This window comes from Otolemur garnettii, unplaced genomic scaffold (assembly GCF_000181295.1).
Source record: "Otolemur garnettii isolate 467f Iridium unplaced genomic scaffold, OtoGar3 scaffold00014, whole genome shotgun sequence".
Classification (NCBI taxonomy): domain Eukaryota; kingdom Metazoa; phylum Chordata; class Mammalia; order Primates; family Galagidae; genus Otolemur; species Otolemur garnettii.
Window position 1 is genome coordinate 28326715 of NW_003852409.1, and position 24256 is coordinate 28350970.

General features: G+C 40.4%; 1 protein-coding gene across 1 annotated transcript in view; it reads right to left on the reverse strand.

The window, feature by feature from the left end:
- MAPKAP1 (mitogen-activated protein kinase associated protein 1) overlaps positions 1–24256 on the reverse strand; it is a 280354-nt gene that overhangs the window by 43875 nt on the left and 212223 nt on the right. The window contains 1 exon segment of the mRNA XM_023510481.1: positions 3189–3329. Coding sequence (XP_023366249.1) covers positions 3189–3329 — 141 coding nt within the window.

Genomic DNA, 24256 nt, shown 5'->3' on the forward strand with positions numbered 1-24256 from the left:
AATGTAGCTTCTATGGGCCAGACACTTTGATACAATCTTAAAAGGTAAACACTGTAATCCTCATTTTATAGCCTGCAAAAATTAAGACTGAAAAGGGAAAAGACTTGTCTAAGGTGATGCTGCAGGTAAGTAGCGGAGCTGGAATTAAACATAGTCCTGACTGAACGCAGAGCCTGGGCTTCTTCCACAGATCTTTTCATGGAATTTTTCCTTTGAATGAATTTACAGGTCAGAATCTGAGAAATTAAAATTGTCCTTCTTTGCCTTTGGGAAAACGTGGGGAAAGAAGCCCACAATCTTGGTTGTCTTTTGCAGGCACTGCTTTTCACACTGAGAACAAGCAGGATGGACTCACTGATTACGCTCAACGGGGCAAGTCCGCACCTCGGCCCTCTGTCTTGACCACAGTTGGGCTACTCGCTGGGCCTCTTCAAACTAGAAAAAGTAGACCCTTTGCTACTGGGCAAGTTCTGTAGCCAAACACAAACTGGTTGTCTGAGTAGTATTCTTATTTTAGTAAATTTTAAGTTAAAATATACACATAGAAAGTGCACAAATCATGAGTCTATGTTAATGACTTTTCTACAAAGTAATTCCAAGTAATTAGCAGCTCTACATCACAAAACAGAATCTTTCTAGCCTCCCAGAAGCCCCCCTCCATCCACTATTGCAATCTTATCCCCCAGGATAACCACTGTCTTGCTCTTGCTCAGGCTGGTCTCCAACCTGTGAGCTCGGGCAATTCACTGGCCTTGGCCTCCTAGAGTGCTAGGATTACAGGTGTGAGCCCCTGTGCCTGGCCTCCTACTGTCATTAGTTCTTAAACAAGATTATTTCTGTGTAATAAGACGTATTTTTGAATGTTATATAAACAGAATTATATAGTATGTATTTTTTTTTTAAACAAGAATCTCACTCTGTTGCCCTGGGTAGTGCTGTGGCATCATGGCTCAAAGGAACCTCAAATTCTTGGGCTTGAGCAATCCTCTTGCCTCAGCCTCCCAAGGAGCTGGGATTACAGGTGCCCACCACCCTGCCTGGCTAGTTTTTCTATTTTTAGTAGAGATGGTCTTTTCAAACTCCTGAGCTCAGGAGATCCTTCCTCCTTGGCCTCCCACAGTGCTGGGATTATGGCGTGAGCCACCACACCCAGCCAGTATGTATTTCTTTTCTCTGGCTTCTTTTTGAGCAGTCTTACTATTCTTAGTTCTATGACAGACACCAGGAAAAACATTCCTAGGATGAACAACATTGAACTTTGTTTAAGAATTAACATTATTTAAACAATTTTCCCACTTCAGACATTTAGGGATTTTTTTTGGTAAGGAGGAACAGGTTCACGAAGTCCTCACTTAATGTTAATGATAGGTTCCTAGAAACTGTGACTTTAAGCAAAATGACATACAGCGAGTCCTTGTATAATGCCATTTTGTTTAATGTTGTTTTGTTACAAGAGTGATGAGAAAAAAGGTGCAGTTTCTAAAAACCTATTGATGATGTTAACTAAGGACTACTTGTACAGAGGAGAAAAAGGTGGGAGTGTTGGCTGTGTTTTGGGTCAAAGTTCCTGGGTGCTGATTCGCCATCCTAGCAGCGAATGTTTATTGAGCACTTGTAATATGCCAGGAGCCTTGCTAAGTATTCTGCATGTGTTGTGACATTTCAGTCTCATAATTACTCCTTGAGATAGGGACTATTGTATTTGTTTACAGATAAGGAAACTGGGGTTCCAAATCATTTGGCAGTGGTGATACAGCAAATGCACCAGCCAGGGTTTGAACCCAGGCTTCCAGCTCCTGAGTGTGTTTTCTAAGCGCTACACTGCCTCTTGACTAAAAGTTCTCGTTTATGGAAGTTTATCAACTGCCCTGTGTTTCACCTGTAGTTATCTTACTTGTTCCCCACAGCAATCCCAAGAAGCTGGGACTACGGGTAGTACCATTTAAATAGGATAGAACTGAGGCTTAGAAAGATTAAGCCATTTGCTTAAGGTTATATGGCTGGTCATTGATAGAGCCACCATTTAAGCCAGGTATGATTCATTTGGTTACCTTGTAATTACTAAGCTGTACTGTCAACATATTAGAAGTTTCCATCAGTCAACTTGGAAAGGAATATTGAAGGAGATTTTTGAGGTTTATTAGGATACATGTTAACAAAATTCAGGCTAATGCCAGTATTAGAAAGGATTTTATTATGAGAAACATACAAAGCATTTGTGAGAAACATAAAATTATGTTAGAATTAGAGTTAGAAGTCACACTTTCTTCCTTTATGCATGAGGCAAAGGAAATGCAGGAAGGGGTGGTGTGGCAGAGCCAGGGGACAGTTCAGCTTCCTGACTGACTGAGTCAGGCAAACCTACCTGGTCCTCCTCTCCCCATGTCCGTGTGGGAGACTCTTTGTTAGGGAACGAGTGCACTCAGAAGGTCAGGGTTCTGCTTCTGTGTGAGTTGGGCATGAGATTTACCCCTCTGTACCTCATTTACCTTCTCTGTTAGTTGGGGACAGTAAAAGTACCGACCTTTTAAGTAGTTTAGTAATACATATAAAGCATATAGCACAGTGACTAACAGTCACTGGATACCTAGAAAAAGTAGCCATGATGATGATGAAGAAGAGGAGGAGGAGAAGGGGGACGTATTAATATTATGTTGCCTCTTATGATGCTTTTTCTACTCCTGTTAGGTTTAAGTCAAAACAAATTTAGCACATGATTGAAACAAATTAACCTGAAATATTAGTTGAAAGTTCCAGATTATCTGATGAAGATCCAAATATAACTTCTGAGATCATTAAGCAGCTTCCTGAATAAAGGCATGAATGAATAAGCAATGAGTTCACTGAGTAAGAAAAGGCAAGTGGCACCGTTACAAAGCTGTTCTAAGGATAGAATGTAAGAGAATTACAGAATGAAAAGAATTATGGAACTTCACACAAGTCAATCAGTTTGAAAGGAGTCTCAAGTTAGTTCTATTTCTAATCTTCTGCTTCATAAAAAAGAAGACAAGGCAGAGCACTCAAGTGGGGAAAGGGATGTACTTTAAATTCACTGTTTAAACATTTTCTCAGAAAACAAATTACCTTTAGTCATTCAGGTCACACAAAAGTTGTATGTTGTTTCTTTCCCTATTTCTACGTTGACTACTGATATAAAGACTCCGGTCATCATCTGTTCACACACTTACCTAACTGTACGTCGGTTGTGAATCTCAGTCTATGGATCATGCTGACTTTGAATGACTTGTAATGGTGGCTGCTAAGCATATCCTGTACTGTGGCTATGTCAATTTGAGAATCCTCCTCAAGAATCCCGTCTGCCCTTGAACCTGGGGAGGAAAAAGCAGTTTAACACATGAAGATACATGAGGCTTGGCAAATGGTGTCTGCTTAAAATGCTTTGGGATAAATTAAAATAATATGGGCTATTTAATTTGGAGAAGAAAAGGCTGAGCAATGACTTAATAATGCCATTCCAGTAAACAGAGGATGGTAACATATTAATCATTCAACAATTAATTCCACAAACACTGCCTATTCTATGGCAGGCCCTCGGCTGGGTAGCAGGGATACAAGAAGGACAGAAGTTCTGCTCACTCTCAGCAAGAAGCACGGTCTCTACAAGACTAAGTCAAGCCCACAGTAGCAAGGGGCCTCTTGTTTCTTTTCCTAAACTTGATCATAAAAGCAATCCATGTTCCCTGAAGAACCCCTGTTCTTCCCAAGGTTCTCCAACCACTTAATAGCATCCCCTCCCACTCCATAGCAGGTGGCTATGGGCGGGCAGGTGGATGTCTGTGACAGTCTCCTCACTGGCCTTCTGGTCGCCAGACTCCCCCTGCAATACAGGGGGACCACAGACTTTCCCATCCATCTAAAGTCTTGAGACCATTCAGTTCATTCACTCACCAAATGCTTAGAATCTTGTGCATGCTAAGTACTCTGATACATGACATTGGAGATAAATTAAGTCTGGTGCTCAAAAATTGTCCTTGGCTTCCCACAGCTTCCTGAAGGAAGCATACTTTTTCTTTATTTTACTGGGGTTTTTTTTGCAGTTTTTGGCCAGGGCTGGGTTAGAACCCACCACCTCCGGCATATGGGGCTGGCGCCCTACTCCTTTGAGCCACAGGCACTGCCCAAGAAGCATACTTTTATCAGCCAAGCAACCAAGGCAGCCTATAATCTGTCTGAAATATAACTTTCCAATCTTTTTGTCACTTCTCACAAATACCTTCTCTTAGCTTCTCCAAAAGCCCCCAGACTGTACAGAGAGGTCCAGATTTTTAACTTCTGGGCCTTTTGTTCATGGGGTGCTCTTGGCCTAGGACACTCCTTTCACCCTTACCCTAGACCTGAAAAAATACTCTGACCCCCCTGGGTTAGCACTAACTCTACTTCCTCCATGAATCTTTTCTGATAGTTCTAATTGGTAGTGAATTCTACAGAGGTTGGCTAATATTGGACTGTAGAGAAAGGCAGACCTGGACTCAACTCCTAGTTCTATCTTTTAATTTGCTGTGTGATCATGGGCAAGTGACTTTACCTTTCTGAACTCCAGCTTTCACCATTTACAGAATATCAAAATTCATCATATTCAGCCTTGCACTAGAATCGTCTGTGGTTGCTCTGTCCTAATTTGGATGTTTTAGGAAGGTCAGTAAAGTTTTTTAATTTATCTTTGCAATACAGGCAACTGGTAAATTCTCACTAAATTTTGCTAAATAAATGATGATATAGGCTGGGTGTGGTGGCTCATGCCTATAATCCTAACATTCTGGGAGGCTGAGGTGGGAGATCTCTTGAGCTCAGGAGTTCAAGAGCAGCCTAAGCAAGAGTGAGACTCCACCTTACTAAAACTAGAAAAAATTAACCAGGTGTTGTGGTGCTCGCCTGAAGTCCTAAGTACTGAGGCAGCTGAGGCAGGAGGATCACTTAAGCCCAGGAGTTTGAGGTTGCTGTGAGCTAGCTGATACGATGGCACTCTAGCCCAGGCAACTGAGTTTAAAAAAAAAAACAAAAAAACTAGTATGTATGAATCCTTGCCACATGGCAGGTACAGTGCTAAGCACTTTATACGTGTCACATTTAAGCCTCATGACAACCTTGCAAGGTCCTATAATTTTCCATGTTGTACAGATGAGGACTTGAGGCTTTGGGAGGCCAAGTCACATACCGAGGTTACACTAAGCCAAGTTAAACTAACTCTCCATCCCTAGAGTTTGAACTGTGGGCTCCTGAAGGTGCAGGTGCACATGCTGGTGCCATTCACCAGTGTGGGGGTAGGGCCGGGTGGGGGAGCGTCTGTGTAGCAGAGGCCTACCAGAAAGAAGAGAGTCCCCAGAGATGATTCCACAGGGAAATCCAGAGAGAAGTCCTATGGCAGAGTTGGGGAAATGGAAACTCTAGATTTGGGTATAAGACTGGAAAACTCTATGATATAACCGGTAGCCTGACAATAATACACTTTTCCTCCCCATACTTACTGCTTACACAGGACAAGTTTTTGAAGTCAAGGTTGGTTTCTGAGGCCTTCACATTGAACTCATTTATTAGGAATTGTAGTGTGTTCTATTTCTAAACTCTATAGTAATTCCTCACTCAGATCATTCTAGCACTATAATAATGCTTCTCCCTCAGCTAGAAGGCAGCCTCACACTTCACAGGCCATTTACCAAATGCCCCTAACAGAATCCCATGTTCGAGCATCTAGTACATGCCGTCCTCTCTGTCCAGGTCACCCTTCTCTCTACTTCACTCCCTTTTAGTCCTTTCCCTATTCCTTCAAAGAGCATAGCATAAGCGATACACCAGGGAAAACTTTCTACAGAGGTTGGCTAATATTGGACTGTAGAGCAAGGCAGACCTGAAAACTACCTCACTCCCTTTTAGCCCTTTCCCTATTCCTTCAAAGAGCATAGCATAAGCGATACACCAGGGAAAACTTTCTACAGAGGTTGGCTAATATTGGACTGTAGAGCCAGGCAGACCTGAAAACTACCTCTCTCCCTTTTAGCCTTTTCCCTATTCCTTCGAAGAACACAGCATAAGTGATACACCAGGGAAAACTTCCCTGACCTAGATCAGCTCTCTCTGTCCCCACACCCTGCACTGTCCTACAGAACCATTATCTTAGGTAGTACTTATCTGTCTCAGGCACTAGTCTAAATCCCAAGAGGGCAGGCATGGGGACTGCTTTACTCACCACTGTAGTGCCAGTGCCACCATGCAAAGGATAAAGCAAGAGCTCGGTACAAATGTACTAATGGACACAGGCTCCATGTCCACAGCAAGGTGAGGGGCAGAGACTTAATCGACATCTCCTCTCTAGGACACAGCAGAGCTGCACCCACACCTGCATTTGAATGGGCCTTTGGGTAACCTGTTTCCTTTCTCTGCAATACCTGTGATATAGGATAGAGATGCCATGATCACAATCACCACTGTCTCCTGGGTAATGTCCACATTTCAAACTGAGAGGCTGGCTAGGATCTGGAGCTTAGAATAATCATTGCTTTCTCCAATTTACATTTTCCCTGAAAATTAACTGCCAAAATGTATTTATTTATATTTTAAAACATTCTGTATATGAGAATTATGGAGAAGTTTGGCAAAATATTAAAATATTTTCATAAAAAATCATTTAAAAAGCCATCTTTTCTGAGAAAATGACATTTATTAGACACAACCAAGCTCTGAGCTAAAGAACTTCTGTGTTCTTTACTAATTAGTATTTTTTAAATATTGCAGGTATTTGATTTGGAAAGAAGTAACAGCTCATTATGCTAAAATGCCAATTACTAAAAAAAAAAAAAAACCCACACTTAAGATTTTTACATTTTATGATGTTGGATTAAAACCAATTTAAAAATTACTATAACGTGACATATAATTTTTACTGAGCAATTTCAATGCCAGCTGCTAATAAAGCATCTTAGCTGTAAATGATAATTCAGATGCTTTTAGATAAAGTGGTGCATAAATATGGCTGGAAATTGATTTAGCTTCTTACAGAAGCTACTGAAGAATGACATATTTTGTTTAATACACCAGCTAATGTAGTCCTAAAAGCTCAAACAAGTGCCAGTTTTCACTCCTAAATTTGCTGTGGGAGATTAATGAAAACTTTATATTTTGCTGAAATGTTAATAATGGGCAGATGAGATGATAGGATTTTAGTAGAGGTCTTAAAGCTATGGAATAACCAGCAAGGCTTGTCAATTTCCTTATATTAATTTTGTTTAAGACTTATATGGCTGGAGCTGAATCAACATGCTAATGCTTCTTACACTGACCTTCTACTCTCTGATAGTGTAAATTCATATCCCACTCGAGGATTTAAGTCCCAGTGATACTTGGTTGAGTTCTGAGCCTTGCCCCAGCTGACCAGGGGTGTGTCTGCTTTTATGATCAGAAGGGCAACAGCACCTGAGGGAACAGGGTAGGATCCCTTCTGCACTCTCTCCAATTCATGCTGCTCACTCCATAGCAGGTCATCTGCTGAATGAAAGTAACTGCTGGTCTTGGTGTTCTGATGCCGTTTCTCAAAGTAGGCCCAGAAGTGCTGCTCCCTCAAGGGGGCATGTCTGTGTGTACGTGCAGTGTGCAACTGCTTCTGTGGGGAAGCAGAAGTGCACTAGACTGTGGGGAACACTGGTAAGGATAAAGCAGGGCTCCTCATCTACAGAAGCTCACAAACTAGTAATAGGACAAAGTAGAAGGGAGAAAAAAGTACCTAATAAATGGTACATGCAGTGGATATTTTAAGGACAAATATCTGAAACAAAGCATTATACTAAAAGCTTATTTTTGAACCAGGGAAGTTCTGACTTTGCATGTATAACTTTACTATTTATATTTTCATTGTTTACGTTCTCCACACAATAACAATGCTTGGTATTATGGCATTTGGATATTAAAAATTGTTGTGGTACTATGAATTTCATATTAAAAAATCTAATTCTGGACAGAAAACAGTGGTTCATGCCTATAATCCTAGCATCTTGGAGGATGAAGTGGGAGGACTGCTTGAGCTCAGGAGTTTGAGACTAGCCTGAACAAGAGTGAGACCCCGTCTCTAGTAAAAATAGAAAACCTAGCCAGGCATTGTGGCAGGCACTGGTAATCTTGGCTACTTGAGAGCCCAGGAGTTTGAGATTGCTGTGAATTAGGCTGAGGCCATGGCACTCTAGCCTGGGAAGAGAGTGAGACTCTATCAAAAAAACAAAAACAAAAACAAACAAGCCCCCCACTTCTGTTCAAGAGAAGACATTTTTAACTACTCAAAGTAAAAAGTAGAGAAAACCAGGATATCTTAAAAATAAACATGCTAAAAATAAAACAAAAACCACTTCCTAAAACTGTTAATTTAATTGAAATATAACCCTTTGGTATTTTGTTAAATTAGCAATTTAAAAGGTCACAAGCCATTAAATGAAACAAAAGCCACACTGTGTTCATCTACATTAATGCTGAACTGGGTCTTCATATGAATGACAAGATAAATTGTAATGGTGCCTTCAAAGACTTCACAATGTATTTTGTCAAAGTCAGGACTGTTAATGTCTCTATGTGCCGTGGATTACCATAATGTATCGTGTCAAAATGCTCCAGCTGTAATAACTCAAAGATGTATTGTGATAGATCAAATTTTGGGGTGGGGTCTAATAGTGACTTGAGAACCAGAGCTCAAATGGACTGACAAGGCTGTGAAGAATGACAGAGAGTGCATTCACAGAGTGCGTCAGTTTGGGGGACAAGCAGAAAATCCAAGTTCATGGAAGCAGCTTAAGTCTCTGGAGTAAGAAATCAGGAAGGAGGAAGGGAGGAATCAAGCCTGGCACAGTGGGCAGAGGAAGCAGAGAGGAGGTGAGAAAGGAGGCAGGTGGAGTCTGGGGCCTGCAGCAAAGGAAGAGGAGGTGCTGTGGGCTCAAGCACCTCCTTTTGGGATTTAGTAACATTACAAAGAACACGGAACACAGAGTTCAGAGATGTAGATTCAAACACTAACTCAGACACCAAGGCTCAAGACTGGGTCGAAACCCTGCCCAAGATTCTACTGTTAGGAAAAGCAGAGCTGGGATAGATGGATTAGAGTCTGGAGCCCATACTTCCCCTTCTCCTTCCCTCAAGTGGTTCTGAAGGTTGTGGCTGACCTCCCTCCCTCACCATAAGCATGGACTGGTAAAAGGCTGTTGAGTTGGAAACTACAAATTCTGAATGAGCTGTTCTCAGAGTGTAGTCTGGGACCCATGGTTGGGGATGGGGTGGGGGTAGACTTCTCCAGACTCCTTTGGGGGAACATAATTTCAAAACTGTGTTCATAATAACAACAGTAAGACATTATCTGCCTTCTTCATGCCCATTCTCTTATAAGTATACACCAAAAAGAAATTCATTGATATAGTGGATTCTGATTTCACACTGCAACTAACTTTTATTTATATATTTATTTTTTGAGCCAGAGCCTCAAGCTGTCCCCCTGGGTAGAGTGCTGTGGCATCACAGCTCGCAGCAACCCCTAACTCCTGGGCTCAAGCGAGTCTCCTGCCTCCGCCTCCCAAGTAGCTGGGACTACAGGTGCCGGCCACAATGCCTGGCTATTTTTTGGTTGCAGCCGTCATTGTTGTTTGATGGGCCCGGGCTGGATTCGAACCTTCCACCTTAGGTGTATGTGGCTGGTGCCTTAGCCACTTGAGCCACAGCCGCTGAGCTGCGACTAACTTTTAAGAAACGATTCTTTGAGTTTTGGTATAGTAATAAAAATTAATATCCACAATTATCTGAAAAGGCTGTTGAAATACTCTTCCCTTCTCCAACAACTCAGACCAAATTTTCTTCTTATACTTCTACCAAAACAATATACTGCAACAGACTGAATACAGAGGCAGGTATGAAAACTCAGGTGTCTTCTATAAGGCAGACTTTATAGAAATCTGCAAAAATATAAAATAGTACCACTCTTCTCATCACAAATTTTAAAGAAATTACAATTCTTTTTAAGGTTTTTGTTTTCTTTTTTTTTTAAGACAGAGTTTCATTTTATCACCCTCGGTACAGTGCCATGGGATCACAGCTCATAGTTACCTCCAGCGCTTGGGCTTAGGTGATTCTCTTGCCTTAGCCTCCCCAGTAGCTGGGACTACAGATGCCTGCCACAAAGCCCGGCTATTTTTTGTTGCAGTTTGGCTGGGGCCAGGTTTGAACCTACCACTTTCGGTATATGGGGCTGGCGCCCTACCCACTGAACCATAGGCACCGCCCAGAAATTACAGTTCTTTTTCATAAAATTTGTTTTTTATATAACATGTAATAAATTAATACTGCTCAGCTTTTATTCCTAGAATAAAAAGAGATAACCAAAGCAAAAACTCTTTGGGGTCCTCAATATCTTAACAGTATAAAAAGGTCCTAAGACCAAAAAGTTTGAGAAGCGCTGTCTTTATCAGCCATGCTTTCATTGTCCCTGATGTCCACTTGGACAACAATGGTATACAAAAGTGCAGGTATAGACACGGGTATGTGTTATAACCTGACAATAAACACAGTTACAAAGCTGGTATACACATTATAAGAGTAAGAGGCTTATTTTCATATGATCATTCATGGCTAATTATAACAAATACTGTTTTATAGGTTAAAGAATGCTTTCATCTATGGGATTTCACTGGAACTGAAGGAAACACTTATAAGTACATGACTTTCTTCCTCTTTTTTTTTTTTTTTTTTGAGATTGGGTCTTACTCTGTCACCTTGGGCTAGAGTGCAATGGCATTATCATAGTTCATTGCAACCTCAAACTCCTAGGTTGAAGCAATCTTTCTGTCTTGGCCTCCTACAGGTGTGGGCTACCACACCCAGCTAAATTTTCCATATTTTGTAGAGATTAAGATCTTGCTCTTACTCAAGCTGGTCTCTAACTCCTAGCTTCAAGTGATCCTTCCACCTTGGCCTCCCAAAGTACTAGGATTACAGGCATGACCTGCTGTGCCCAGCTAATGACTTTCTTTCAAAATAGGCACTAATCATTAATTAAAAGCACAGATGAACTCACTGTATGTTATTGACAGATTTCCTGTATTTATAGCTAGAAACGCATGGGACCTTAAAATTCATTTTATGGTTCAATGAGTCTCAGAGCAAGTCTAAAAGGCCCTAATCTAGTTGTAGAAGTGACTCCTGTCTCTCTTCTCCTAAAAGATCTATTATGCCAACTTCAGAACTCAGCCAAAAGATCAGTGGCCTCTGTTACATCCTCACCTTTAACTCTCCATAGCACAACTTGTTGCCCACTCCTTCCAAGCCAGCAAATAGTGATCCAGCACAACCACATGCCAGGTGCTGTCCTATGCTTCAGGAATTTTGGAGAATGGCAGGATTCCCAGATGATGGAAAGGGGGGAAGGCAATCCACAGAGGAAAAGGATGGGAAAAAATATGAAATCTACAAAGTGTGAGCTCATTTGCCTTTGGCTGGAGCAAAGAGTGTGTGAAGGGGAGTGGTGGAAAATAAAGTGGGGGGATAAGGGAAAGAGGTTCTTCAAAGGTGTGGGTAATACCTAGCTCAGGACCCAGCACAAAATAAGTTACTAGGGTGCAAGTAACTGACTGAATGAAGAGTAAATAAACCTTCTATTCCATGCTATCTTGAAGTCTTATTGCTACTCTCCAAATAGAACCTCCCCTTTCCTGCTTCAGCCAAACTAGACTTAGTTCAGGTTATACCATTTGGTCAGAATGTTCTTTATACTCTTCAAAATTCATACACTTTCAGGTCTAGTCCAAATGGAACCTTTCCTGATCCCTGTCCTGAAACCCTATGGCCCTCTGTTGAAGGCGCTCATGGTAAGTCTCTTACGTGACTTTCTGTACTTCCCTGAGAGAACTGGAGCTCCTTAAGGCTGGGAACATTCCATTCTCCACAGCATACTGTCTCTCTTACAGTAGAGGCTCAACTAACGCTGATGGTGAAATGAGTGAAGTTTTATGCAACATAGACCAACCATAAAGTATCTGAGGTTTGTACATCACACCTTATATTTACCTTGATTTAGAAAACCTCACATACAATTGTTACTTTTCCATCTAGACTCCCCCCAAAACTAGCTTTGTAGACAGGAATCCTGCCTCAAAAACTACATCAGCAGGTAACACTTATTGATTGCTTACTATGTACCAGCCACTGTGTCCAGCATTTTAAATATATTATCTCATTTAATTTTCTCAATATCCCTTTAAGATAGATATTATCTTCTTCTTACAGATAAGAAAAACCAGGCTCAGAATGTCATCTTGCTACTACAGTCATACAATTAGGGCAAGTTGGAGCTAGGAACTGAACTCAGGTCTGCCTAATTCCAAAACTGTACCCTTAACTACTACATAACCTTGAGTAAAAGCATTCCTTAGATGAGCTAGAAATGTGCAATTCCATGGCCATAACACAATCATGCTGGGCCTTGCCAGAACAAAGCAATCAGGGTAACCTAACTCTTTCCATTCCTTCAGAGAGTCTCAGACCTGGATACCTAAATGAGTCACGGAGAAAAACATTCTTTCTTAGCTCTCTGCATCCATCATATTTTTTTTTCCAAGAGCCATTTAGTCCCCAAAGACTCATAAGCCCCAAACTTCTCTTCTATTAAATACTTCCCTTCAGCCACTAGTCATTTTTTGCTGGTCTCTAAAAAACAATCAATAGATGATATACTATAATACACACACACACTATCATGTTTACCCGCTGCTCTGCAATAATCTCTTTAAAGCCAGCAGGATCACAGGGTAGGATACACCCTTCATTAGAATCTGCCCTGCTACCACCAGGGCAAGGATCTTTGCTGTCAGTGCTTAATTGATTAAACTCTTAGAGCAGAGCCAGCCAGGCTGAAGGACTTTCCACATGAAGATTTCGGACCACTCTCAATAAATCAAGGTAATCTCATTTGATGAAGTGATCAGAAAGAAACAGCTTCAAGTTTATAAAATTTCTAAAAAGAGCAGCTAATAGAAGGGGCTCTGTATCCTAGACCCTGCCTATCCCTCAGCCTCATCTTTCAGGACTCTTTCCCTTGCTCATTTCATTCATTTGTTCCCAAATATGATAAGCCCCTTCTTTTCCCAAGGCATTTTAAATATATTATCTCTTCCCAAGGCCTGCAAATGAGCTGTCTCTCAGCCTGGAACATTCTTCCCTTTTTGTTCTACTTAAAGGAAGCCTTCTACTACTCTCACCAGCTCTGGTGCCCTGCTCGCCACTCTCCTCTACTCTTTGTAGGACTGATCACAATAGTGGGTTCTGTGATATGTGGCCTGGATCTTAGACCAGCATAGTGGCTGGCCCAAAGGAGGGCTCAATCAAGCTTTTGGGGATGCCTGAACAAATATGTGACCAGAGTGAATCCAACCACCTATTAGAGGATGAAGCATGACCATTTAAGGGTCTGGACCAATGGTTTACTACAGGCTTCCTTGGAAGTTAGACTGATGACACAATTTCCATTACTTCCTTTTCCTGTAATATGTTTTTATCCATGTTCAAAGCAAAGGAGAGACCCTGTCTCTAAAATAAAAGCCCAGAACAAAAAGGCAAAGCACAGACAAAGTAATGGGGGCTTATAAAGGAGCCTGGCATTTTTGACAATTGACATGGTAAAACTTCTAAGAACTGTAACATTCGATCAAAACCAAAGTGTTCCTCTCTCTGACTCCAGAGTCAGAGAATGAGGGCACATATGCTGGAAGAAATCCACTTCCCATCCAGAGTCACTGCAGAAATGTCACCTGATGCATTACTACACCATTAGTCAAGACCTGCAGGGCAAATTCCAGGGCCAGGAGCCTACCAGAAGGATGCAAATCTCCATGCCCTCACTTAGAGCCCAGACAGGGTTTGTGGCTCATCAAACATGTTTCCTTACTGCTCTAATGTACCAGTGTATTGCTTAATGAAAGTTCTTAATTGTAATTCAATTAATTACATACACAGAGTCCCCAATTACATTTTCCAATAAGACACTGGCTGTGGTACAGATCTAAATGCACTTAACCAATTTTAATATATTAAGACCAATTTCCCTTGAATACTAATTACTACCTAATGGTAAAATGAAAAGGGGGGGAACTTTTAAGAAAGGAGAGAGAAAAATACAATTCATGTAGAAGTTCTCAACCCCACGTCGCACAGTTCAGATGCTCATTACTGAAAAAGGAGGTATGGACAGGATGCAAGTTTGTGTCTAGTAAAGGTCAGCACAGCCTTTTGCCCCAAGTATCAGCACCTTTGGTGCTGGACATTGCCCAAAGGGGACTATGGGAAATCTAAGAGCCCAGAGGGAAAAGAGGAATAACAGGGAGGGAAAAGCCCCGCCCCCCCCACATGCTCATCAGACCAGCTGCGGTGTCCGTGACAGACACTCAGTAATGGCCAACACGTATACAGTGCATTATGTATATTAAAAGCTCACACTGAATGGCTGTCTTATTTACTTGTTTCAACGGTTTAATCCTCACAACAGTCATATACGGTAGGAATTACTATCACATTTTACAGATGGGAAAATGAGGCCCACAGAAGAGGAAGACTTGCCCAAGGTCACACAGTGGCTCCAAACATTTTGCCCTTCCTTCTATGATACCCTGTCAAAGGCCCACATTAACCAGACAGAAAGAGAATACACAGGTATTCTGCTGTCAGGGATTACACACATAGTACACAGGGCCCAGCTCTGAGTCCCCTCTGGAACAAGTGTTTCTTGTTCATTTAAATTCTGACAGTGTGCGGCAAGCATGGAACTACTATGCAAGATCAACTTGAAAAAATCCTCACTGACATAGAAAATTCTTTACAGTGAACAATTCCCCCTTAAAGCCAGACATGTAACCGGCTTTCAGCAATATATTAACCTAAAATATGTACAATGAACATCACAAGTCATTTCTATTTGTAAATAGTTTATTTGCATGATCACATTTTCTTCTGTATGTAAAGTGTGCTGTTATGCTATAATCAAAGAGGTTTAAAGCCCTGGTATTTAAGTCACATGACAGAACTTGCAGAGATTAGTCATTTGTAACTGAAGAAGCTGAAGCCTCCAGAAGCAGTGTGGAACCACCAGGGAGTCTCAGGGCTGGCACAGAGCGCCAATTGGAAGAAAACCCAGCCCATTACAAATACGCATCACAAAGAGGACAGGGAAACACACCAGAAGTAAATGTTCATTCTCTCTCTCCAGCTGCTCTTCCCCTCCCTCACTATTGAGCAGTGGTGGTGGCAGCCCAACAAAGAAACCCCTACCCATAAAGATGCTCACTCAAACCTCAAATTCTACTTAAAAGCCGTCTTGGAAGTCCAGTAAGAAACTTGGAGATGTCAGGGGCTCAGGACGTTCCCTCGACCAGAGGGAATGAGCCAGACCTGGCCACAGACACTGGGATTCAGAGGGGACTCAGAGCTGGGCCCTGTGCAGTGCATCTGTGAGGTCACAGTCCAAAGTAAGGTGGGCAAATCTATCCAGGGGAATCAGTGTTCAGAGAGGAATAAGAAGAGGGAATCAAACTGAGCCCAGGCAGTGGCAACCAGGTGGTGTATGTAGGAGGCTTTGAGGTGTTTGAGGTGTTGCCACCTCTCTTGGGTCATCAAAGGGAAACCAAAGGAGGTAAATGAGGGCTGTCAGACTGAGACCTACAGATATTCTCCCCTACTACCGTCCACTTATCTGGGTGACCACCCATCTGGTGAGCTGAAGTCCTTCCTTATTATAACCTTAAATTAAGGAAAATAAGAATTTTAATAAGGAACTGAAATAATAGGCTATCTTAAGTATTCTGTGAACTTCCTTCAAAAAGAAAGGTGATCGAACAAGGTTAAGCAAATGTTTAAAAAGCAACTGAAGCCTCTTCTACAAGAGCTTCTATTTAGGAAATAAAATAATTAGATTCAGCTCTTTCATTAGACTTAATGGAATAAAGGGCAGTTTTCCAGGCCCCTCATTACTGTCCTTGTGACATTCACAAATTACTTTATTCTTCTGAGCCTCAGTTTCCCCTTCTATAAAGTAAGGATGATGACTACACTGGCATAAAACATTGTAGTAATAACAGTTCTCATCTTATTCAATCCTTACAAAATCCTTGCAAAATAGATTCAACCATTTACACAGGAAACCAAGGCTCAGAGAGGAGACACGATTTGTCCAATCATCAGAGGCTGCAAGTGGTTCACCCAATGTCTGCCTGATTCTAATGACTGCTTTAAGCACTATGTTGAATGATACACTACTGAGTGATAAAAGAGAAAGACAGTGCCTGACACTTTGTTGGTGTTTCATAAAGCCAGTTTAATTTCAGTTCTATTTTGGCTCTGATAATGGGAAATCCCCACGTTTCTCTTTTAAAGCTATGGTGAGAATAAGTTGGTTCAAGCAGCACCTGTCTCCTAAGGACCTGGATGGGCTACCCACATATGGCTAGTAGAAAAGGAAATTGAGGCTCAGTTTAGTGCCAGGATTTATACAGAAGCTTGGAGAAGAATGAAGTCTTCTAATGTTACATCCTCTCCATAATGTACTTGTGCTTCCTTCTGGTCTGATTCCAGCTTCTAGCAGACAGTTGGCTGAAGGATGTAGTAGATTATCAGACAAGAATCCAAACTGGAAAGCTCAAGGACTTTGGCTTGCCATTTTCTTATTTAGGCTAAGATCCAAGCACAAATGTTAGCTCTCAGGACCTAGGCAGAAACTCTTGTCATATCAGCTTCATTTGCAAGCTCCTCTCTCACAGTATATAAAGAAAATTGTCATTACCATTCTTAGGATTGAAAATCTAGGCTGTATTATCACCAATCTCAGGGTGGGCTTTGGAATCAGAAAGCAAACTTAGAACTTGGTCCTATGACTTACTGACTAGTTGCCTTTGGGCAAGTTGTAGCCTCTCTTCACAATGAGAATAATATCTGGTAAGGCAATTATGAAAATTACGAAAGAAAGCACTAGCAAAATGTCTAGCACAATACTGTCTTACAACAATAGGCCTGAATAAATAAACTTTTTTTTTTTTCTGAGACAGTCTCACTCTGTCCCAGTGGAGTCATCACACCTTACTGCAACCTTACTACAACCTCAAATTCCTGGGCTCAAGTGATTCTCCTGCCTCAGCCTTCCAAGTAGCTGAGACTATAGGCATATGCCTATATGCTTGGCTTATTTTTTCTATATTTTATAGAGACAGAGTCTCACTCTTGTTCAGTCTGGTTTCAAACTCCTGGCCTCAAGCCATCTTCCTGCCTCAGCTACCTTTAGATTATAGGTGTGAGCCACTGTGCCTTGCCTGAATAATTTTTAAAAACATCCAGGCTCAGCACCTGTAGCTCAGTGAGTAGGAAGCCAGCCACATACACCAAGACTGGCTGGGTTCGAGCCTGGCCTGGGTCAGCTAAACAATAATGACAACTGCAACCAAAAAATAGCCCGGCATTGTGATGGGCGCCTATAGTCTCAGCTACTTGGGAGGCTGAGGCAAGAGAATTGCTTAAACCAGGAGTTGGAGGTTGCTGTGAGTTGTGATGCCACAGCACACTACCAAGGGCAACATAATGAGACTCTGTCTCAAAAAAAAAAAAAAAAAAAATCCTCATGTGGGGTGGCGCCCATAGCTCAGTGGGTAGGGTGCCGGCCACACACACCCAGGCTGGTGGGTTTGAACCTGGTCCGGGCCAGTTAGACAGCAATGACAACTGTAACAAAAAAATAGCTAGGCATTGTGGTGGGTGCCTGAGGTCCCAGCTACTTGGGAGTCTGAGGCAAGAGAAATGCTTTAGCCCAAGAGTTGGAGGTTGCTGTGAGCTGTGACGTGATGGCACTCTAGCAAGGATGCCAGAGTGAGACTCTGTCTCACAAAAACAAAAAACCAACTTCATGTGGTTAACATAAAATGTTTGCCTCATCCCTTGTTGGAAGAAAAGCTGAAAGACTTAGAGCCACCATATGGTAAATAGTCTTCTCAAACAAACGGTTTTATTTATAAAGTGTATGTCCATTCTGGGACACCAAGACATTTGCTGGAAAGCTCCCCACTTCTAAGTTCTCCGGTCCCACGACACAGACTTACAGACTTGCCCCGCTCCTCCATTCTCCTCCTTTCTCCACTCAGGATTACTGCCCCTCTCAACATGCATCTCCTTGAGGAATCTGCCAGTGCCACGATTCCAGACCTCCATACTAGTGCCCCATCTGCTCAATTAGCCATAGAAAGCTGTTTTTTCATTATTTATCAATTACAGTTACATTTATTGAGTACTTACTACGTACCAGGCACTGTTATAAGAGCTGTATGATCATTAAAACTCACTGAATCCTATCAAACTTATGAGGGCAGATAAACTACCCAATAGAGTTTAAATAAATCGTCTGAGGCCACACAACTAGGTAAGTGATGGGGCCAGGTCACACAGTGAGGTAAGTGCCAAGATCTGGGGCAGCTTGGTTCAACAGCACATTCTCAAAAGTACGGCTACACATGATCACGATTCAGTTCACATCTAAAATGCCTTTAAGGACAGTGAGCTTTTCCCGATCAAAGATACTAACACAAGTGAGAAAAATCCTATTTTTGAAATATTTTTCTTTTTCTCAATCCATTTTTTTGGAGATAGGATCTTGTTTTGTCACTCTAGGTGTAGTGCAGTGGTGTCATCACAGCTCACTGCAACTTCAAACTCCTGGGCACAAGTGATCTTCCCGCCTTAACCCTCCCAAGTAGCTGTAACTACAGGTGTGAGCCACCACACTCGGTCTCAATTCAACTTCTTAACTGGTAGCTACTGGTGAACAATGTATGGTTCTTTGTTGGAATTTCTCTTAAAAAAATAAACTTTTAAAAGTCTTTTTCTATAAGAATAAATTGTTTTTATAATTTACTTCCATTTACAAAGACTATAATATACCATTCATTTCAAACGACTGTTTGCCAGTCAGGGCTTCTTTCATTCACACAGTTACTGTGACTCAGAGTACAGGAACGTGAAATATCTTGCAAATCCTTCAAGATGTAGATGCTGGGGCTTATAGAGGTCACACAACTAAATTAAGACCATAGGCCGGATGTGACTGGAGCAGCTCAAGCCTATAATCCTAGGATTCTGGGAGGCCAAGACGAGACGATTGCTTGAGCTAGAAGTTTGAGACCAGCCTGAGCAAGAGCAAGACCCTGTCACTACTAAAAATAGAAAACCTAGCTGAGTGTGCCTATAATCCAAGCTGCTTGGGATGATGAGGCAGGAGGATTCTTTGAGCCCAGGAGTTTGAGTTTGCAGTTAGCGATGACTATACTGCTAGACTTTATCTTGGATGATAGAGTAAGACTCTGTCTTAAAACAAACACCCCCCCCCGCCCCCATGTTCATGCTTAAAAGTAGTGTGAGAATGACAGCTTAGATTTCAAAGCTTTATCTACCAATCCTCACAGCTTCTCTCCTTATGTAAGAAAGTCAGGTTCATCTTTTAAAAAAAAAAAAAAAAAATTTGGGCGGCGCCTGTGGCTGAAAGGGCACTGGCTCCATATGCCAGAGGAGGTGGGTTCAAACCCAGCCCTGGCCAAAAAAAAAGATTGAAATCATAATATACTATGGAATACTGTGCAGCAGTTTAAAAAACAGGTGAATTTATATGTGGAATATATAAATTAATGTAGAATAATTTGTTAGAATGAGAAAAGAAAAATGCAGAACATTAATGACATTTTATATTTTTAAACAAGAGGGGATTCAAATGAGTATTTGTGCTTGTGTATAGATACATATATGTAGATACATATCTATCTATCTATCTATCTATCTATATATATATATACAGAACATACTTCCATATACATAGATGATTTCTGGAAAGATGAAAAAAACTGGGAACAACTATTGTCTCTGGGAGGGGAATTAGGGAATGGAAGAAGAGAGACTTAGTTTCCACTATAGACACTTTCATTATCTGATAATTAATTTTACATGTATAAGAGTAACATATCCAAAAAATTTACCAACATGTTAATAAATAGTACTTTATCTTTTTTGTACAACAAAGAGTCAACATTTTGAAACAGAATCCACTATGAAGTTCCTATGTGTGAATTAGTTCCTCAAGTATGTTTAAGTTTGAGTCTAAGGAATGAAAACAATGAGAGAAAATGATAGAGAGATTATTCATTTCTATCAGGTAAAAACCTCAGATAAACAAATTACAGAGGGGTGTGCTAGTGTAATGTTTCCTATGGGACAACATGGCCTAAATGGTTTGAGATTTCAAGGGTCACAAGGATTATTATACTAAGAGATGTTCTCACTATATAATCTTTATGTATGTGAACTTGCCCTTATTTCTTGTTTGCTTTTCATCTTAGAAAGTTATGCACAGTCATGTTAGGAACTCTGGAAAAAATAAGTGTTAAAGTGGAAGGAAGGGCTGTGCCTGTGGCTCAAAGGAGTAGGGCGCTGGTAGGGCGCTGATCCCGTATGTCAGAGGTGGCAGGTTCAAACCCAGCCCGGGCCAAAAACTGGAAAAAAAAAAAAGAGGAAGGAAAATGAAATAACCCAGAATCATACCAACCAGAGACACTTGTACAGATGTAAAAATCATGTTCTAATTTTCTTCTATGCTTTTTGTTTTTAGGTAGTTAGAATTAGTCTACATATCTTGGCATACTTTCCCTGTAATGTTATTTTTCTTATTGTAAAACTCTTGATAAATACAACTTTTAATGTTTGCTTTTAATATGTTACAAATTATATGGAACCAAATTTGTACTCCTAGAAAAAAATCCTATTTGGTAATGTTATATATTATTCTTTTAATATAATGTTGGAATCAGTTGTTAATATTTTATTTAGGATTTTTACATCTATATTTGAAAGACTGAACTGAAAATGTTGTTATATGGTTTTGATACCAAGATTATGACAGCCTCTTAAAATATATTGGAGAGTATAACTTTTTCCCTACTCTTTGGCACAGCTGATGTAAAATCAGAGTTGTTTCTTCCTTGAGTGTTTATTAGAACTAGTCTATAGTCATCTGGATCTGGATTTTCTCCGTGGGAAGTTTTTTTTTAAAATTTTATTTATTTATTTATTTATTTATTTGAGATAAGAGTCTCACTTTGTTGCCCTCGGTAGAGTGCTGTGTCATCACGGCTCACAGCAACCTCCAGCTCTTGGGCTTAGGTGATTCTCTTGCCTCAGCCTCCCAAGTAGCTGGGACTACGACACCCACCACAACATCTGGCTATTTTTTGTTACAATTTGGCTGGGGCTGGGTTTGAACCCACTACCCTCGGCATGTGGGGCCAGCACCCTGTTCACTGAGCCACAGGTGCCACCCTTGTGGGAAGATTTTTAATCACTAATTCCACTTTTCAAAATAGTTACGAGAATATTCAGGTTTTCAATTTCTTCTTTTGTCAATTTTAGTAAGTTGCCTTTTTCTAGGAATTTATTCTTCTCATCTACATTTTCAATTCTTCTGGTATGATTTTTTTTTCAAGTCTTTATTATCTGTTTAGTGGCAGGATCTACAATATACTGTCAGTTCATTCCTGTTACTATTTGTATTTCCCTGTTACTTATTCCTCATTCTTGTTTTTGATCCATTTTATTAGTCTATCCAAAGAACCAACTTGCTTTTGATGTTTCAGAATTTCTATTTCATTAATTTCTGCCCTTATCTTTATTGCTTCCTTTCTTTTATTCTCTTCAGGTTTCTTTTCCTTCTTTCTTTCTTTTTTCTTTTTTTTTTTTTTTTGAGACAGAGTCTCACTATGTTGCCCTGGGTAGAGTGCTGTGGCGTCAAAGATCACAGCAACCTCCAATTCTTGGGCTTAAGTGATTCTCTTGCCTCAGCCTTCCAAGTAGCTGGGACTACAGGTGCCTGCCATACACCCAGCTATTTTTTTGCTGTTGTTGTAGCTGTCATTGCTGTTCAGCAGGCCTGGGCTGGGTTTGAGGCCACCAGCCCCAGTGTATGTGGCTGGCGCCCTAACCACTGAACTACTGGTGCCATGCCTAGGTTTATTTTCTAATTTCTTGAGCTGAATGTTTAGCTCATTACTTTTCAATCTTTCTTCTTTTGTAATACTGCTTTACAAAATCTTCCTTTAAATATTGCTTTAATCTACATACACAACATTTAATATGTAGAATTTTCATTATAATTCAGATAAAACATTTTCTAATTTCCATTGTTATTTTTAAACCACAGGTTTAGAAACTTACCAGGTTCCCTAGTTGTCTTTTTCTTGATTTCTAATTTCATTGTGATTGAGAACATATCACATGATTTCAATCTGTTTATATTTACGACTTACTTTGTTACCTAGTGTATGGTCTACATTGGGAAAAGTTTGTATGAATGAAAGAAATATGTATTCTGCAGTTGGAGGGCAAAATATTCTCTGTACATGTTTATGAGGTTAACTTTAATGGTATTTTTCAAATTTCTATATTGTTAATTAAAAAATATATTTGCTCTTTCAATTACTGAGAGTTAAAAATCTCCCTCCATGAGTGGAGAATTATATATTTTTTTCAGTACATGTTTTTTGAATACATTACATACATTTAGAATCATTAAATTTTCCAAGTATATTGGCCCTTTCATCATTATCAAGTAATGCTTTTTACATCTAAAAATGTATTTTGCCTCATGTTAATATGGATACAACAGATTGATTTCGAACTTCCAGTATCTTTGTTTTGGGTACTTAAAAAAGAAAAAAATCCACCCAGACCATCTTTAAAAAAAAAACAAAACACCTAAAACATTTACTGATATATTTGGGTTTAAATCTATCTGTTTACTAAATACATGCTTTCTATTTGTCCTCCTTTGGGGATCCCTACGCCTGGAAGACCCTGGACTTTGATCACAGCAAAAGTGGTTGTAGGTGTTGGAACTCACCTTTCTTGGTTCAAAATCTTCTCTCAAATAAAGGCCATTGGTTCTCTACATTGTGTTCTTTGATGATGTTAGCATGATGATTAGCTTTTTTTTTTTTTTTTTTGGAGACAGGGTCTCCCTCTGTTGACTGGGTTAGAATACAGTAACTTCATCATAACTCATTAAACCTCAAACACCTAGGCTCAAGTGATCCTCTGAGTAGCTGGGACTATTGACACATGCCACTACACCTGGCTAATTTTTTATTTTTATTTTTTTGAGACAGAGTCTCACTGTTATTCTGTGTAGAGTGCCATGGCATCATCATAGCTCACAGTAACCTCAAACTCTTGGGCTTAAGCAATCCTCTTGCCTCAGCCTCCCAAATAGCTGAGACCACGCCTGCCATAGCGCCCTACTAATTTTTCTATGTTTAGTAGAGATGGGATCTTGCTCTTGCTCAGGGTAGTCTCAAACTCCTGAGCTCAAGCAATCTACTTGCCTCGGCATCCCAGAGTGCTAAGATTACAGGCATGAGCCAAAGGGCCCGGCTCCCTGATACTTTTAAAAATTCTTATAGAGACAGGGTCTCACTATGTTGCTCAGGCTAGCTTCAAGTGGTCCTCCCACCTCAGTCTCCCAAAGTGCTAGGATTATAGGAATGAGCTGTCATACCCAGCCATTTTATTTTAAAATCAGTGCAAGTTACCTTTAGTGGAAGAATTAGTTCAAATTACGTAGTCTCCCTTTACTAGAAGTGAAACCCTGCACAATTTTTCAATATAGGGACATACCATAAGTTATCTGACTATTTTTCTAATATTAGAAAGATAAGAAAAAATACTGTGAAGATAATCATAATATATAAACCTCTGTTGCATTTTTAGATCTTTTCTCCTTAAGATAGATTTCTAAAAGCAAAAAATATTTGATACTGGGAAAAACATTTTTTAGGTCTTTTGATGCTTCTAGCTATGTTAATACTAAGTTATATTATATTATAATCTTCTGTGGTTAAGTATGTCTCCTTCCCTGTATACTCTCCAGCAATAAAAATTATTCTTAAACTTTTATATATTTATTTATGGGTGGGGTCTTCCTATGTTCTCAAACTCCTTGAGGTGGGCTCAAGTAATCCTCCCACCTCAGCCTCTAAAGTAGCTGAGATTACTGGCAGGCATACCACTATGTGTGCCTAGGAATGAGAATTCTTTTTGAAATATCTTTGATAGGTAGAAAGTATTACACTATTGCTTTAAAATGTTTATTTATTTATTTATTTAGAGATAGAGGCTCACTTTGTCACCTAAGCTAGAGTTCAATGGTGCCATCATAGCTCAC